Genomic DNA, 19,156 nt, shown 5'->3' on the forward strand with positions numbered 1-19,156 from the left:
TTGCTAAATTACCCCCAACACATGCATTCCACACACATTCAATATATTAATTATATAGCCACCTCTGAAAACATGACCTTTACATCATATAAGTTAATATGAAAACGGTTTATAAATGATTTTATTCACAAACATCTATTGATCACTTTTAATGTGCCAGACACTATACTAAGTGCCTAGATATATGGAACCATAATCTATACAAACCTTCATTAATTTCTTTGGGTATTTAATTTAATGGAGTTTTTTTTAAAAAAAAGATTTTATTTATTTATTTGACAGAGAGAGAGAGACAGCCGGTGAGAGAGGGAACACAAGCAGGGGGAGTGGGAGGGGAAGAAGCAGGCTCACAGCAGAGGAGCCTGACGTGGGGCTCGATCCCACACGCCGGGATCATGCCCTGAGCCGAAGGCAGACACTTAACCGCTGTGCCACCCAGGTGCCCCTAATTTAATGGAGTTTTACCATGTATCACCCCAACCCTTAATAGTGCTTCTGTAAAATTTATAATATAGAATAAGAACTCATATCATGTTATGTTGATAGTTAAATTGCTGAAATGTACTATATAACATGTGCATCAAGCATTAATACTTTGAGTTTTTGAAATAATTCATTTGCAAAATTTTTTTATTTCATAACATCATTGAAATTCTGACCACTGTTATGTGAGATTTTGGAATGAACTAGTTTTTATACTCAGCTTTCCAACTTTCTCCAGATTCTATTGCAACTGTCAAATTTGGAGATGGTCCTTTCCATCTTACATTCAGTCTTGTTCCTACCAATGTTGACCCTGTTCTGGCAGCAAACCTTTTGCTTTTTACCTTGCAGGTGGCCACTTTCACTATGTACGGGTATGATAGGTGTGAAAGGAAAACCAAAATTCTTCCACAAATAGAGTATATATTATTATTTTTTTTCTTTTTAGAACTATTCCTCTTTTTTGGGGGGGTAGAGATGCTTCCTCGTCTCTATTTCATGTGTCAGTGATCCCACTCAAGTGTGAGCTAGTCTTCTGTCATTACAAGTCCCATAATGAAATCATTTAAAAGATATGTTATCTTATCTAATCCTCAAAACAAGTTGGTATTAGACTCACAAATGCTCCAGAACTATGCTGTGCAGCACAGTAGCCACTGGCCACATGTGGCCATTGAGCACATCAAATATGACTAGTCCAAACTGAGATGTGTTGTAAGTGTAAAATACATACCATGTTTTGAAAATTAGTTTAGAAAAAATGTAAATTATGCCATCAATACATTTTTTATAACAACATGTTGAAATGATAATATTTTGGATCTATTGGGCTAAATAAATGACATTATTAAAATAATTTCACCTACTTCATTTTTACTATTTTAATGTGGCTACTAGAATATTTCAAATTACATGTGTGGTTGACCTATTTTTATAGAACAGCCCGGTGCTCTAAAAACTGCAAAGCTCCTGTTATGGGAATGAACTCAAGCTTTTTGCTTAGAATTACAAATAATTGAGTTTTGTTTCTTTGGTTAGTAAAACTTTCAACTTCTTGAATAAGCTAAACAGATACCAGGAAGGTTCCTGAAAACTAGAAGTGCAATTGGCCTTGATCATAGTCAAATGACTGAACAAAGTTTAAAAAAGAGAGAGAGAAAGAAAAGGGCCAAGATAAATTAAACCAATGAAATTATATCAGTTTCTAGGATGATAAAGGGCAACAAGAGAGGGACAACAATGCTATAGACAGGGAAGGACATGCTGGGGTGGTGCGGGGATGTTCGAGATGGTAGGATTGTGTTAGGGTGAGACAATTGAAAGGAAAGTGGAGCTACTAAAATCACATATAATTATAATAATCTGGTCTGGACCTCAGATCTATCTAGTTAGGATGTAGTTCTGCTGTCACCCCTCAGAATAGTGGTGTAAAACAGACATAATAAAACAATAAATTAGGTGAACTTTATTAAACTTGAATGGGCCTGTGACTGGATCACAGTGACAAGTCTGTGATCTTTATTATTTCCACTGTATCCACAGGAAACTGAAGTTTAGAGGGGTTAAGTAACTTGCTCAAATCAAAAATCTAGCAAGAAACAAAGTTATATTTTAACCCATCTCAACCTGACTTTATTCTGTGTTCTTTTTCCCATATCAAAAAAGATACCTGCCTTTAAGTAGTTCTCAGCCTAGTGGAGAAGTATTTCATTTGTTGTTTTAAATTATAAATTATTTAATCTGGACTCAATATAACCTTTTTGGTTAGTTTGCTGTGCTTTTTGTTTTTTATTTTATTTTTTTTANTGTTATTTTAAAATGTGCTAGAAATGTGAAGTGATCTAGTGTAGTTTCTAGTCAGAGAAGTTTGATGTCTTATTTCTGCGCAGCAACAGACAATCTTAAGGACCTATCTTCATGATCAAATTGGCCTGGGGAGCACTACTGGGGTCTGCAGCTTAGAGCAAAATGGCTTTGATTACAGGCATACCTCAGAGATATTGTGGGTTCTGTTCCAGACCACTGCAATAAAGCGAGTCAAATGAATTTTGCTTGCTTCAGTGCATGTTAAAGTTATGTTTACACTATACTGTTGTCTATTAAGCATGCAATAGCACCATGTCTAAGAAACCCCACAGTGTATATACCTTAATTAAAAATATTTTCTTGCTAAAATATGTTAACCATCCCCTAAGCTTTCAATGAGTCATACTCTTTTTGCTGGTGTGGGTCTCACCTCTGTGTTGATGGGTGCTAACTGATCAGGGTGATGGTTGGTGAAGGTCAGGGTGGCTGTGGGAATTTCTTTCTTTCTTTCTTTCTTTCTTTCTTTCTTTCTTTCTTTCTTTCTTTCTTTTTAAGATTTTATTTATTTATTTGGGAGAGAGAGTGAGCGAGAGAGAGCACAAGCTGGAGGTAGAGGCAGAAGGAGAGGGAAAAGTAGACTCCCATTGAGCAGGAAGCCTGATGTGGGGCTCGATCCCAGAACATGAGATCATGACCTGAGCCGAAGGCAGATACTTAACTGACTGAACCACCCAGGCACCCCTGTGGGAATTTCTTAAAATATGACAATGAAGTTTGCCATATGGATTGATTTCCTCTTATGAACGATTTCTCTGTACCATGCAATGAATGTTTTTTGATAGCGTTTTACCTACAGTAGGGTTTTCAGAATTGGAGTCAATCTTCTCAAACCCTGCCACTGCTTTATCAACTATGTTTACGTGATATTGTAAATTCTTGGTTACACTTCCACAGTCTTCACAGCATCTTCACCAGGAGTAGATTTTATCTCAAAAAAACACTTTTTTTGCTGATTCAAAAGGAGCAGGGAGCAACTCCTCATCTATTCCAGTTATGTGATGAGATTGCAGCAAATCAGTCCCATCTTCAGGCTCCACTTCTAATTCTAGTCCTCTCACTATTTTCACCACATCAGTTACTTCCTCTACTGATGTATTACATACCTGAAAGTCATCCATGGGGATTGGAATCTCCTTCTTCCAAACTCCTGTTAACGTTGATATTTTGACCTCTTCAAATTAATCACAAATGTTCCTAATGGCATCTAGAATCCTGAATCCATTCCAGAAGATTTTCAGATTTACTTTGCTCGGATCCATCAGAGGGATCACCATTCTGTGGCAGGTATAGCTTTACAAAAATTATTTCTTAAGTATTAAGACTTAAAAGTCAAAATGACAGTTGCCCATGGGCTAGAGAATGGATGTTGTGTCAGCAGGCATGAAAACAACATTAATGTCACTATACATCTCCGTCAGGGTCCTTGGCTGACCAGGTGCATTGTCAATGAGCAATCATATATTGAAAGGAATCTTTTTTCTGAACAGTAGGTCTCAACAGTGGGCTTAAAATATTCAGTAAACTATGTTGTAATCAGATATGCTGCCATCCCCGTGTTGTTTTTCCACTTATAGAGCACTCAGAGGGCCTTTAAGGGCCCTAGGATTTTCAGAATGGTAAATGAGCATTGGCTTCAACTTCAATTCACCAGCTGCATTAGCCTCTAACAAGAGTTGTCTTGCCTTTTGAAGCTTTGAAGCCAGGCATTGACTTCTCTTCTCTAGCTATGAAAGTCCTAGATGGCATCTTCCAGTATAAGGCTGTTTTGTCTCCATTGAAAATCTCTTGTTTAGTTAGACACTTCCTGAATTATCTTACCTAGATCTTCTGGGTCACTTGCTGCAGCTTCTATATCAACACTTGCTGCTTCACCTTGCACTTTGATTTTATGGAGTTCGCTTCTTTCCTTAAATTGCATGAACCAACCTCTGCTAGCTCCAAACTTTTCTTCTGCAGCTTCCTCACCTCCCTGCCTTCATAGAGATGAAGAGAGTTAGGGCCTTGCTTTCGATGAGGCTTTGGCTTAGGGGAATGTTGTGGCTGGTTGGATCTTCTATCCAGACCACTCAACTTTTCTGCATATCAGTAATAAGGCTGTCTGTTTTCTTGTCATTCATGTGCTCACTGGAGTAGCACTTTTAATTTCCTTCAAGAACTTTTCCTTTGCACTCACAACTTGGCTAGCTGTTGGGCACAAGAGCCTTAGATTTTAGCTTATCTCAACTTTCAACATGCCTTCCTCACTAAGCTTAATCATTTGTAGCTTTTGATGTGAAGTGAGAGAGTGGGGCTCTTCCTTTCACGTGAAAACTTAAGAGGCCATTGTAGAGTTATTAACTGGCCTAATTTTGATATTGTTGTGTCTCAGCAATAGGGAGGCCAGAGGAGAGGAAAAGAGATGTTGGAATAGCTGGTCTGTGGAGCAGACGGAACATAGAGTGTTTATCAAGTTTGCCACTTCATATAGACGTGGACTGTGACACCCCAAAACAACTACAATAGTACATCAAAGATCACTGATCATAGATCATTGCAACAAATACAATAATGATGAAAAAGTTTGAAATTTTGTGAGAATTGTGAAAATGTGACACAGAGATACGAAGTGAGTAAATGCTTTTGGAAAAATGGTGCCAATAGACTTGCTCAATGCAGGGTTGCCACTAACCTTCAATTTTAAAAAATGCAGTGTCTGAAGTGCAACAAAATGAGGTATGCCTGGATAGTATTTGGTGTTGATTGCTCAGTTCATCAAAATGATTGTTCCAATAGTGTAGATCTCTTTTTCATTTTCCCTTCTCTTTTAGATTGTTTTGATCAGATTCTGTTCTCACTTTTCCTAATTAGAATTTTGAAGGACCAAGTCCTACTTACCTCTGCACTCTCCTCGTATAGCCCAGCGTCTAGCACAGAGTTGATGCTTTGTCATCCATTCATGATATGAACATATTTATATGCAGTAAACATTCAACAAATAGAAATTTTCTCTAATGGGCTGGGCACCATGCTGGGGATAGAATAGTGCATTTGGTTATATGCCATATTTACAATTTAATGAGAGACAATGACACATCAGTGTGATAAACCCTGTCCATGTGTGAACGCAGAGTGCTGTGGGAACACCTGTTTTGGTAAAAAGCTGAAGATTTCCAGAAAAAGTGCTATTTAAGCTGAGACCTCAGGGAAGAGATAAACAGGGGGAAAGGATTAGGGAACTGGTAGAAAAGGAAAGGCATTCCTAGCAGAAAGAAAGAAAGACATTCTGGACCTGCAGTTTGTTTAGTTTGGCCTTTGGTCTGAGGGTTTAGTTATGGGAGGGAGTGAGAGACAGAGGCATAGGGGGAGAGAAAGGATTAAGGAGAAATGTTCAATCAACATTGAAGGAATTATTTTAAGAAGCAATATATCACACAATGCAATTCATTAAGAATTTCTAAGATGATTCAGAGTATGAATTTTAGACCATTCATCTTATAAGCATATTTTATGTAATTAAAAAATTAAAATGGATTTTAACCTGATAATATTGGAGACCTCATATTCATAAATACATATGCATATGTATTATATGTCCACTTCATTGTAATTCCATGGTCTGTACCATACTTATCATTAGGGATATTTCCCTTATGATAAATGGGCTTCATTAGTAGTGGTTTGAGGAATTATTATTTATTCATCTATAAAGGTTATAAAGCTCCTATTAATTCATTTTCCAGGAACTATTATTTTAAATTCTAAATAGTTTGTGCTGTTAGTTTTTAAATGAATAAGGTAAAAGTCAATTCTACTTCTTAATTAGATCAGTTTATAAATTTGGGGGGGGGCAATAGGCTTATATAAGGGTGCACGAAGATGTATACTGTAAACCCAATTTCCAGTCTCAGTCTTGGCAGATATGTGCTGTGTTCCTTCATTGGTCCACTAGGTTCTCTCAGTCTCAGGTAACCTAACTTCAAAATTGATATAACATTTTCTGTGGATGTTGCTTATAATGATCAATTAATTAAATATTTTTTGTAGTGCTCCAGAGAATAATGTATTATTCATAAAAATTTGAGGTTAGTCCTGTTATCTCAAATCCAGTACTTTTTTTTTTTTTTGGTGGATTCAGAGAAGGAATCCTTAGTAGGCATTTAGAATTAAAAAAAACACATTAAAGTCTACACATTACTTTATGTTTTAGTGCATAAAATTAATCTATAATATTATTATAATCATTGAAACAAACTACTTTGTTCTGCAGTATACTCTTCTCACTTTTGTACTTTATAATCAATGATTCTTTATGTTTTTGAACACAAAGGATGCCCCAGGTGGATAGCCACAAGAAGGGAGATTTCTCATTTGCACTGCTATTCTAAGTAATTCTTTTTTTTTTTTAAGGGTGGGAAGGGCAAAGGGAGAGGGAGAATCTTAAGCAGCCTCCACACCCAGAGCCAGCCATCCAGGGGCTGGGCCATATCTCACGGCCCTGCGATCATGACCCTGAGATCATGATTCTGAGATCATGACTCAGAGATCATGACCCAGAGATTATGATCTGAGCCGGGATCAAGAGTCTGTTATTGCTGAACTGAGCCCCGAAGGCGCCCCTATCCTAACTCTTTATCACAAATAATGCTGATCTTGCAGACTGTTCCTGTGCTATGTACAGGTGGAAATTAGGGTGAGCTTTAATTCATATAATTTTCATTTGTGGCCTGACTCTTGTTGTTAGAAGACTAATTAAACAAGCCATTTCTCTTGCCCTGTGGAGTTGAAAGGAAAATGGAGAGATTAACCAAGGCACTGATCAGAATTGGACAGTAGGAACAGAGAGTAAGTTTCCTCCCTGGTTGCGTCTTTTCCTCCAAAAACATTTATTAAGCATTTACTATGAATCAAATAATGAAAAGATGAAAGAAAAAACCGGTTACGTTACGTACAATCCTTTATTAATTTTGTGAACAGAAATCAGATTTTAAAGATTCTTCAGATATACGTAGCGCATGCAGTTAAACATGCAATCATGACAATTGATTGCAATAGAGGTTCAGGCATTTCGCCTTCACTTCAAAAACTATGGTAAAAGCGCCGCCAGAGATTCACAGCCCTGTAGTCTGTGAATCACTGCTCGCACGCCAACATTTGTAGTAATTTCAGATTAGGAGCCTCGCATTTTGGTTATAATCCAAACTTTCCTACCTTCTGCCCTACGCCCACCGCTCCCTACTCCACTTCCCACCTTAAAGCAACCGTACAGCCCCCTCTGCCCCCCCCCCCGGCAAACAAACACCCTCTTCCCTCCCCAACCAAACTAATTTTACTGGGCGAAGAGAGGCGAGGAAGGTAAGGAAGAAAGGGGAGACGGAAGAGAAGGAAGGAGGGAAGGACGGACGGATGGAAGGAATGAAATGAATGAAGGAGAGACGCTGTCCTTCTCCCCCTGTGTTTTAGGTTCCCTGCCCGCTTTCCGCGCAGGCTGCGAAGTAGCATCTCCTCCCAGCTCGGCCCCCGCCCCGCCCCCTAGCGTCGGAGCCCCGCAGCCAGCGGCTGGCGCCTATCTCTTTAAATGACAGCTGTGGCTCGGGTCCCAGTCCGGAGCTTGACGTCAGTGCCGCCTCCCCGGCTGCGAGGAGTAGTTAGCGCCACCGTCCGCGCTTGGGGCTGGCTGCGCGCTCGCAAGCTGCTGGGGCGGCGAGTTTTCTTTGCTCCGGCCCCTCCTCCCGCCCTCCCCGCAGGGAGCCGAGCGGCTGCCTAAGAGCCTCTCGCAAGTCTCTCTCACACTTCTCCGCCGTCACCCCAAAGGAGCAGCCGCTCCTCCTCGCGCCTCCACAGCCGCCGCGGCGCCCGCGGAGCTCTTCTCCCGCGCTTCGCTACCCCGATGGAGCCCGGGCGCCGCCGCCGCCGCTGCCCCGAGCCGTGAACCGGGACGCCCCGGCCGAAGGAACGTGCCGCCCGGCCCGAGGGCGCACCAGGCACACGCCAAGGCCGAGGGCTGCCGACGGTGGAAGGCGCGGGCTTCGGGAAGGAGAAAGTGCTGCTCTCCCGGGTCACTTGGCCGGCGGCGGGGGGACCATGGCTTTGAAGGACACGGGCAGTGGCGGCAGCACCATCCTGCCCATTAGCGAGATGGTCTCGTCCAGTTCGCCGGGCGCGTCTGCAGCCGCCGCCCCGGGGCCCTGTGTGCCCTCGCCCTTCCCCGAGGTAGTGGAGCTCAATGTGGGAGGCCAGGTCTATGTGACCAAGCACTCGACGCTGCTCAGCGTCCCGGACAGCACTCTGGCCAGTATGTTCTCGCCCTCTAGCCCCCGGGGCGGCGCCCGACGCCGAGGAGAACTGCCCAGGGACAGCCGGGCGCGCTTCTTCATCGACCGGGACGGCTTTCTCTTCAGGTACGTGCTGGATTATCTGCGGGACAAGCAGCTCGCGCTGCCAGAGCACTTCCCCGAGAAGGAGCGGCTCCTGCGCGAGGCCGAGTACTTCCAGCTCACCGATCTCGTCAAGCTGCTGTCGCCCAAGGTCACCAAGCAGAACTCACTCAACGACGAGGGCTGCCAGAGCGACCTGGAAGACAACGTCTCCCAGGGCAGCAGCGACGCGCTGTTGCTGCGTGGGGCGGCCGCAGCCGCGCCCTCCGGCCCGGGAGCGCACGGCGGCGGCGGTGCGCCGGACAAGCGCTCCGGCTTCCTCACTCTCGGCTACCGCGGCTCCTACACCACCGTGCGAGACAACCAGGCGGACGCCAAGTTCCGGCGTGTGGCGCGCATCATGGTGTGCGGGCGCATCGCGCTGGCCAAGGAGGTCTTCGGGGACACGCTCAACGAGAGCCGCGACCCTGACCGGCCGCCCGAGAAGTACACGTCCCGCTTCTACCTCAAGTTCACCTACTTGGAGCAGGCGTTCGATCGCCTGTCCGAGGCTGGCTTCCACATGGTGGCGTGTAACTCCTCGGGCACCGCCGCCTTCGTCAACCAGTACCGCGACGACAAGATCTGGAGCAGCTACACCGAGTACATCTTTTTCCGTAAGTTCCCAGTCCCCGCATTTCCCACTTCTCCCGCCCCTTCGCTGACCCGCGGCGGGTTTGAGCCCGGCTGGAACCCAGACGGGGCCAGTGTCCCGGGCGGGAGCTGGTTAACTAGTTAAGTGCGAGGGGCTTTCCCTGCACAGCCCCGTCACCCAGCAATCACAGTTTACGGTTTCATTCCTTGTGATATCCCTTTCGATTCCCGTCTTCTTCAACTCGGAAGCACGCGGTTCCCAACCAGTCCTCTTTCTTAACTTCGTTGATTTTGCCCTCTCACCCTGCCCAGCTCGTGGAGGCGCTGGGCTCCCTTCTGCGGAGGGCGGGGAAAAGACGCGAGCACAAAGCTGGGCGCATAGGTCCTCTTCCTTCTCTCTGCTTCCACGGAATTCCTGGGGGTCAATAACTTATGTGGGTCTCAGTGGTGTCCCTACAGAGGGCAGTTTGCCATGGAGGCATTACCGCGCACGCCAGGATCATCTCCAGTTGGTGCCGGTCAGGCGCAGGAGTTTACAATTATGGGTGTTTCCGGAAGGCGACAAGGAGAGAAGTGGCCACCTTGCTTCCTGAGCTCCTCAGGGGGCCGGGGCGTGAGAGCAGCTGGTGGGAAAGAGGTGTCCATGGACTCATAGAAACCTGATTTCCCCCACGCCAGTTGTCAGTAACTGCTAGGTGTTTTGAGCAGCGGAGGTTGGAGGGAACGAGAGTGGATGTCTTCTGCTGTCAGGGTTGGAGATTAGGAAGGGACCTTGTGCGTGCGTGTGTGTATGTGTATATATGTATGTATGTGATTGTATTTCCTTTCTGGGCCCCTCAGGTGCAAAAGGGGGATTGAGTCCACTTTCCCAGCGGGAATGAAATGCAGTGGTTTTCTGAAATGAGAGAATGAGGGTGAGGATTTGGAAAGCATTTAGCATGGTGCTTTTTGTAGTGCGCTTTGGGTGGGGGCTCTGTGGATCAAGTTCAAGGACTACACCAAGTGTCTCTGGGGTTGGGGCGATGGGACCGGCACAGAAATCAGTGCGCTTATCAAATGAGGAGGGCCACAACTAGAGAGCTATTTGGACAAATGAAAAGCCAGCTGGGATGGCAGCAGGAACATCATTTGGCAAACGTTTGTTCTTTGGCAAGACACAAGAAGCTTTAAAACTTGCCTGTAGAGTTAGGGAGAATATCATTGACAGCTTATGATAGAAATAGACCAGCTTTAATTGTATCTATTTCTTTAGGAAATTCAGTCACTGTTTGGGAACAGACAATTTATTGCACTTTATTTTGACTGGAGAAGTGGAAAGGACTTTTTTTTTTTTTGCACAGGTGCAAGCTTGATTGGAAGGTGCTCATTTTATGTTCTAGTAACCTTGGAGCTATGACAAAACACAGCACAGTGGGCCTTAGTGTTAGATTGTCTTTTTAAAATAGTGCTGGATTTCCTGTGAAAACCATTTCACAGAGAAACAAAGAGTGCTCCTTGTAGTGGTAGATAAAAATCTAATTGTCTTAATTATATCAAAGTATTATTTGTTGCACAGCTTAAAGTTTGATAGAAAAGTTGCCTAAAGGAAGGTGGTATTTTATTGCTTATATAAAATTGGGATCTCTTCAATATATATTAAGTAATTAAAGCATTTTTTAGCATCACTGTTTACATTTTATCCTTTATCAATGGGACCTTTAATTAGCATTATAGCTCTTAAACATTTATGTCATTCCAACGTGGGTGTATTTCCAAGCATTTTAGAAGATGAGATAAACTTTTGACTCTCTTATGGCTAGAGGTTTTTGTTAGAGAAGATATGAGCATAAATGGTCAATGGTTAAGATTCTTGCATTTTGGAATCTTTCACAGTGTTGGCCTTTCTTTTTCCCCTAGAGAGTTGTGGACTTGAACATGTTCTTACTTTGATTATGAAGAGAACACAGCTTGTCTCTAAATTATGAAAACATGCCCTTAAAATAGTTTATTGCAGTGGGAAACTCTTGCGATTTAACTAATAAGGTAATTTGAGAGATATTTGGAATTTAGGATATTTAACTTCTGGAGCCAGAAGAAGTGTTAAATAAAATAAAATATCTGTATTACAAATAACTATGTGCAGAGTACTCACATAAAATGAGCTTCATTCATAAAAGTCCTAGAAATCTAAGCAACCTAAAGCCTTCTTCATTGATTATTCCGTGGGGGAAAATACACAATCCCAGGTTAAATAATGTTCTTCTGAAGTGGTTTTCTAGTCATTGACTAACCAAATGCAATAGAAAACCAATTTCTGATGTAAAATTTATCTCGAATCCTATTGTATATGCATTTATTTAACGTTTTATATAGATTGTAGCATATTTTCACAGATTATTTTGCACAGCATTTCTTTTAATATCGGTGAATGAAACCACACTGTGAAATTTTTATATTTCTGTTCCCTTCAGCTTAGGTAATAAGTATACAGGGTATAATTATTTTGTTTAGCAGTCTGTATTTAAGAAAACTATCGGTGCTATTCATAAAAACAAAATTAATGGATGAGCTTGTTTGTCCACCATGTTTTAGAGGTAGAAGGAGGTCTTATTATTTTTTATTTCCCCTTTGACACAGTTTTTTCAACAAAATTTGTAATTAAATCGACTATGCTTATTACATAACAAAAGTTAAAATTTAATATTGACAACAATAATAAACTTTGTATAATATGACTTTATAATTGTAACCGCTAACATTTGTTAAGCTTTTATTATATGTCAAGCACTGGTCTAAGGACTTTACATGTATTCTCAAATGCCATAAAATTGTTACTATAATAACCCCCATTATACTGGTAGGGGAATGGAGACTCAGAAGAAGTAAATAATATAGCTAAGATCACACATTTGGCAAATGGCAGTGTCTGGGATTACTGAACCATTTGCCACTCTCTTCTCATATGTACAGAAACTCAGGGGCAAAAGGGGAGAGGGAGTAAGCTGAAATTGATGTTCCAGTATATAAACTACAATTCTACAGTTTTCATGCCGCTAATTTCACACACAGCCTGAACTTTAAAAGGTGTTTAAAATGACCGATACATGTTATACACTAAAATAAAGTTAATTAGAAAATTATTTTGCAATCCAATGATAGCACAATAAACTTTCAAAAGTTTGACACGACCAATTTAATCACAAGTTGTTTCTTGGAACTTGGATTTTTCGGGCCAGGTTCAAGTCACCTAGGTTTGCCAGTCATACTATAGTTAGTTTTTTTGGATCAACTCCAAAATAATTCTTTTCTGATTCAGGGCCAAGAAGTGTTTTAATGCTCTCTACTAGGACTTGAAAGTTTGGTAGTATTTTCTGACAGACACTGAGCTAGATTCATTGTCTCCTTAAGTGCTTGTATCCAAGTCATTGGGTTCCAATGCCCAAGGTTGTATATAGGCTATTAAACATTTAATACCAATTTCATTTGTCTGGATGGACACTTTTATCTATTTTCAGTGTTAATTCATTATTTTACCAAGTCTTTCAGATTCTGCAACCTATGCTAATGATATTACCATTCCATATTACTCTTTTAATACTGAAGATTGTCCTTTCTTGAAGGAAAGCAGAGTTGATTTTGGGTGGTGGTGTCTGTTAAGTGTGCTTGTGACTGTTTTTAGCCATATCTAGAAGACCAGGCATTTTATATTGGCATTGTACTACATTCACAACAAATAGTTATAGGCTTGGCATGTGATATGTAAACCAGCTATAGTTAGAATAAACATTATATATATATATCTTTTATTTCTCGCAATCAGGTGTTTACAGAATGGTAGTGCTGCTCTTACCTTAAAGTGCTTCCAGTTTTGTACTCCATATGTTGGTTGAGTAATATTTGGTATGAAAGTATATATTCCTCTAGGATGCACTTGATTTTCTTTAAGTTTGGTATACATCTTTTGTTGTGATGTATGAGAGTGCCAGATCTAGGAATTAATGCTATTACTGAACTTAGCTGTGAATTCTGATTTGTCTTAATGGATTTTTATATCTACTCTTTCAAATCTATTCTTATTTATTTGACTGTGGTGGGTTGAAGATAGCTAGCTGAGTTGAAAATATTCAAATAGGTATTTAGTCCTATGTTAACAGGCCTGTTGTTTCAAAGCTTTCTAACAAACATCTTTAAAAAGTTATTCTATTTAGATGTATACCTTTACAATTTTATATTATTTTCTAATCTAAAAGTGCTTCTACTTTTATCACCAAATGTTGTATGGAAGAGAGTTTTGTTAGTTATTTTTTAAAAAGATAGTTCTTTTCCTCCTAAAGACTTACTAGTTTGTTTTTTTATAATTATAATGTGAAAATTTCTTTTGCAACCACATGACTGAATGACTTTTGAGTCAGTGGAGAATAAGCAAAAGGCACAGGTAACATTTTAAACACCAACATCCTGATTTCATGCAATTAGGTGAAGTAATAAAGCAGATAGAAAATGACAAAAACCTTGGGATGCAAAAAGTTTGGAGGCTGTGCTAAGGCATTGGCTCCTGTTTAAGGGCATTAAACTTTTATGTCTGGCATAGTACTGTCTCTAAACTTGATCTTTTTTTTTTAAGATTTATTTATTTATTTGAGGGGGGAGGGGCAAAAGGAGAGAGGGAATTTCCAGGGGACTCCACCCTGAGGTTGGAGCCTCACCTGGGGCTTGATCTCAAGACCCTGAGATCATGACCTGAGCTGAAATCGAGTTTGACACTTAACCAACTGAGCCATCCAGGTGCCCTTAAACTTGATCTTTTTTTTATAGGGTTATGACTTTAGCTTTCCCTGCTACCTCTACAGCTTCTTATTGGTCAGTTGTTGTTCAGATTATGAGGCTGAAAGACTAAATGGCGTTGTAAGTTTTATTGACAAAGTTCTTTTTCTTTTGTAGCTTAGACTGCCAGAACTCACAGGGTGTGTGTGTGTGTGTGTGTGTGTGTGTGTACGCGTGTCAAAGTTAGTTTTAAAAAATCCCCTGGAAAAAAGACAAATAATCTGTATGAAAATAAGCATCAATTATTGTCTATTTTACTGTCATGAATTATTAACTGGCATTAGTTAAAAATGTGAAAAATAAGCTTGTCATTTAAAAGTAGGTCTTGTTTGATTATGAAAGTAACACATGCAATTTTAAGAATTTTATAAAAGAAAAGTAAAATTGAAAAGATCACCAATGGTAACTGCTAATAAAATCTTGTTTTATTTTCTTCCAGTCTTTTTTCTATTCATTGTTGTTGTACTATACAAATGGTTTGTATGCTGTCTTTGTTTTATTTTGTACATTTATTATACTTAATGATATTTTCCGCATGACATTAACATTTTTATTGACATCTTAGATAATAAAAGTATAATACATGTCCTTTGCCACAGACAGTATTATAAATAAATGTTGTTAAATATTTTCCCTGCAAGCTTAGAAAAAAGTTGATTATTTTTTCAAAATACAGACATGTAATAAAAAGAACATTTACTGTACACCTAAATACACATCACTTATTTACTTCTCATAACATTCCTTGAGCTTGGTTCCCTGCTACTCCAGTTAGGAAACTATGATTTGAAAAGGTTAAATAACATCCCTGGGTCATAGGGCTATATAGGGCTGAGATGGAATTTGAATAGTTTTGTCTTACTTCAAAGCCCCTCCTCCTAAACATACAAAAATTATACCTGTTTCATGCAGTCAGTTTGACAAGTATATTTCAATGTCCACTGAGTACTTAGAACTTAGCTCTACAAGCAAAAAAAAGGTAGTGTGGACTATATATGAATGAATCAAATATTTCTATGTTAAATTTCCATAAGAATACAGTAAATATATATTTTATGTCCTTACTTGATAAAAGGGTTAATTTTTATTGCATAAGGCTGCCATATTTATGAATGTTTGTTTAAACTAAAGAAAACAAACCATTTGACTCAATTCAGCACTTTTTTGGGGGAACAAGTAATATTTAAAAGTTATAAGTTTGATAAACTGACTTATATTAGACAGTGCTAAGGTAGTCATATACTCCTTTTTTATAGAAAATTCATTTCCACTTTGTGTATTAGAACTCATTTTATATGTTTACATGTTCTTTTTTAGAAGGTGGCGTAATGAAGAGGGTATTTTTGTTGAAATCAATTTTGTTAATTACATACAGCCTATTGGTTCTGGATACTGGTTAATTACATTAAATTATATACCTAGTATAATTAAGTTCAAAACAGTATTAAATACCAGCTGGGTATTGAGATTGACTCTCTCTCTCTCTCTATATATATAATATGTATTGTATATAAATGTGTATTTGAAGTACTTGGAAAGTAACATTTTAGATTACCCTTCAATTTATATTTATTTCCAGGTGCATTTTTAAGCCCTCTTTTGAATTAACTTCACGGTATTTGAGTAAACTGTCAGCATTTAGTAGCAGCAAGACATGCTGGTGGCTTTTCTAATTGAGTTCTTTGTTTTAGTAGTGAGAGGCTGTGCCGTGGGAGGTTTTGAAAGGAGTCGCCTAAAGATGTGAATAACTGTATTCATAGGTTTTCAAAGTTACTGTAACAGGTTAAGTTGACTACTTTACAAGTTCTAAGGGTAATGGTGAACCTCTCTAGCTGCTGACTTGAATATACATGTCTTGTGCTTATCAGCTGTAAACTTCCCATCATTCACTTTTGTGTGGGAGCATTTCATGAAATCTAATTATCCTACCAGGCTAGTTGTATTTTTCACCTTCAAAAACAAAAGTAGATGAAGTATTTTATGCTGAGCTTATATTATTTATAAGTTTGTATCCTAACCCATTGGGTTTAAGTGTATTCCTTGGTATCATAGTCATGCAACACTGAGTAACCCTTGTGTAGAATCCTTTTGCATTTAGTCTCTGCCCTTGCCTAGGTCCAGCGTCCTTACACATTTCCTACAATATGTAATTTCCTTTTTCTCTCTTTATTCCTTGATAGATCCCATTTCCCCCAAGTTTATTGAGCTATAATTGACATGCAACATTTAGTAAGTTTAAAGTATACAACATGTTGATTTGATACATTTATATATTGCAGTATGGTTACCACTATAGTGTTGGCCAGTACCTCAATATCACGTAATTACCATTCTTTTTTTGTGGCCAGAATGTTCAAGATCTACTTTAACAATTTTCAAGTACTTGGTACACTATTGTTAACTATAATCACAATGCTGTACATCAGATTCCCAGAACTTCATCATCTGATAACTGGAAATTTGTACCCTTTGACCAACATCTCCCCATTCCCCCATCTGTCAGCCCTTGGTAACCACCATTCTATTCTGTTTCTACAAACTTTTTCTTAGAGTCCATGTATAATTGGTATCATAAGGTATTTATCTTTCTCTGTCTGACTTACCTCAGCCTAATGCCCTCAAGGTACATCCATATTGTCACAAACGTCAGGATTTCTTTCTTTCTCTTGGCTAAATGATATTCCCTTGGATATTTACCACACCTTTTGTATCTGTTCATCCATTGACGCCACTTAAGTTGCTTTCATGTCTTGCCTGGTGTGAATAGTGCTGCAATAAACATGGGAGTGCAGATCTCTCTTTGAGATCCTGTTTTCATTTCCTTTCCTATGTACCCAGAAGTGGCTTTGCTGGGTGGGTCATGTGATAATCTCATTTCATATTGATCTTCTGCATTAGTCCTTGAAAATTGACACCAAGTCTTACTTTTGTGTTCTCAGCTCCCAGAGGAGTGGCTAGTATACATTAAGCACTCAACAAATATTTGTTTTTTGAAAAAGAGGACAAATTAATGAATGAACTAGAGATGTTGGCGGTTCCATTAAGGTTGTTACTGAATTAAGATTTAGTATCACTTTTATTTATTTATTTATTTATAAGATTTTATTTATTTGAAAGAGAGAGAGAGAAAACAAGCGGGGAGGAACCTAGTATAATTAAGTTCAAAACAGTATTAAATACCAGCTGGGTATTGAGATTGACTCTCTCTCTCTCTCTATATATATAATATGTATTGTATATAAATGTGTATTTGAAGTACTTGGAAAGTAACATTTTAGATTACCCTTCAATTTATATTTATTTCCAGGTGCATTTTTAAGCCCTCTTTTGAATTAACTTCACGGTATTTGAGTAAACTGTCAGCATTTAGTAGCAGCAAGACATGCTGGTGGCTTTTCTAATTGAGTTCTTTGNGGAGGGGCAGAGGGTGGGGCTGGATCCCAGGATCCCTGGGATCGTGACCTGAGATGAAGGCAGCTGCTTAAGTAACTGAGCCACCCAGGCGTCCCTATCACTTCAATTTAAATTGAACTTATTGAACCATTNAACAGGTTAAGTTGACTACTTTACAAGTTCTAAGGGTAATGGTGAACCTCTCTAGCTGCTGACTTGAATATACATGTCTTGTGCTTATCAGCTGTAAACTTCCCATCATTCACTTTTGTGTGGGAGCATTTCATGAAATCTAATTATCCTACCAGGCTAGTTGNTACCAGGCTACACCACCATGGGACAAGGCATACAAATATGAATGAAAGAGACCTTGCATTTAATTGGGTGATCTCAGTAAACTTTGTGTAATTGTGAATTATGTTAGTAGATATGAGTGTATTAGCAAGAGGCAGGAGTAAAGACGTGAGAAGTTGTTACACAGGCACCTATGAAGAATGAAAATAAGTAAAGTGTTAGCAAAGGTAGAGGCAGATTGAAATAATGTTATGAATGAACTTGTTAGCATTGTAAACATACACACAGATGACCACACACGTTTATTCATATTTAAATGATATGAAGGATGTTGGTCAAATGCTTTGTGCTGCAGCCTATCTGTAACCAGATTGCTGAGTACTTGCCTTTCAGAACATCTCAGATGTAGAGTGGCTGCTACCTCCAGACATAGTCAGGCCTATAGTGGTATAATATAAGGTCAGAAATGATTTGACTGTACTTGTCAGTATTTCCAAATGTGAGTATCTGGTTAACTCTATATCGCAATCTCAACTCTTAGTTTTTAAAAGGTACCTTAAAATACACTTAACAGATATTACTATTTTATGATCAGTATTGCAGTTCAATTTTACTTATATTCATTAACCTTGTGTCAAGATAGTTAATAAAAATAAATCAGCTTTGCTGGCAATAACAGCACACACTTCGTGATACTGGTAGGATGCTCATTATTTCAATGTTTATTCACCAGATTTAGTCCAATGGTTGTTCAGCAGTTAAACTTAGAATGTTATTTGCACCATATTGTAAGCATTCTCCTATTAAAATCTATTTACATTGGGGGGAAAAGTAAGCTAAATACAATAATAGAATATAAATAAAAAAATATATAGTGTTGACTTCTTGTCACCAAAATAGTGAGTGATTTAAGCATTCAGTTGTGTTACTTCCATTTCTTTCATGAGTTAAAATAACCAGAGTTTGAGCATAGATGGAATTCATAATATATCACTCTTTCTCATCATTTTGTATAATTAGACAGCTGTAATTTCTGTATAAGGAGAATAGGGAGAGGAGTAGTGTGTTTAATGGCTCTCGCTCTGAAGAAGTAAAAGCCTTGAATAGTTCAGTACTTCTTGGTCAGATTCCTTGAAAAATTCTGGATCTAGCTTTGATATTTTGGGAAAATAATTTAATCTCCCTCCTGAAGGGAAGGTGAGGAAACAATAATACTCAGAGATTTGTTGTGAGGATTAAATGAAGTAATCCACGTAAAACAGAAGAATAATAGGCAGGCACAAATCAAATACTCAATGTATGTTAGAGCCTCAGATCATGTAACTAATCCC

General features: G+C 39.3%; 1 protein-coding gene across 3 annotated transcripts in view; it reads left to right on the forward strand.

Annotated features, from left to right (window-relative positions):
• The first annotated feature begins 7,998 nt into the window (after positions 1-7,998).
• Positions 7,999-19,156, forward strand: part of KCTD8 (potassium channel tetramerization domain containing 8) — a 229,227-nt gene continuing 218,069 nt past the window's right edge. For all 3 annotated transcript variants that reach the window (XM_034671869.1, XM_034671870.1, XM_034671871.1), the window contains exon 1: positions 7,999-9,358. In XM_034671869.1, coding sequence (XP_034527760.1) covers positions 8,410-9,358 — 949 coding nt within the window. In that variant the 5' untranslated portion in view covers positions 7,999-8,409. The remainder of the gene's footprint in view (positions 9,359-19,156) is intronic.

The sequence above is a fragment of the Ailuropoda melanoleuca genome, chromosome 11 (genome assembly GCF_002007445.2).
Source record: "Ailuropoda melanoleuca isolate Jingjing chromosome 11, ASM200744v2, whole genome shotgun sequence".
NCBI lineage: Eukaryota > Metazoa > Chordata > Mammalia > Carnivora > Ursidae > Ailuropoda > Ailuropoda melanoleuca.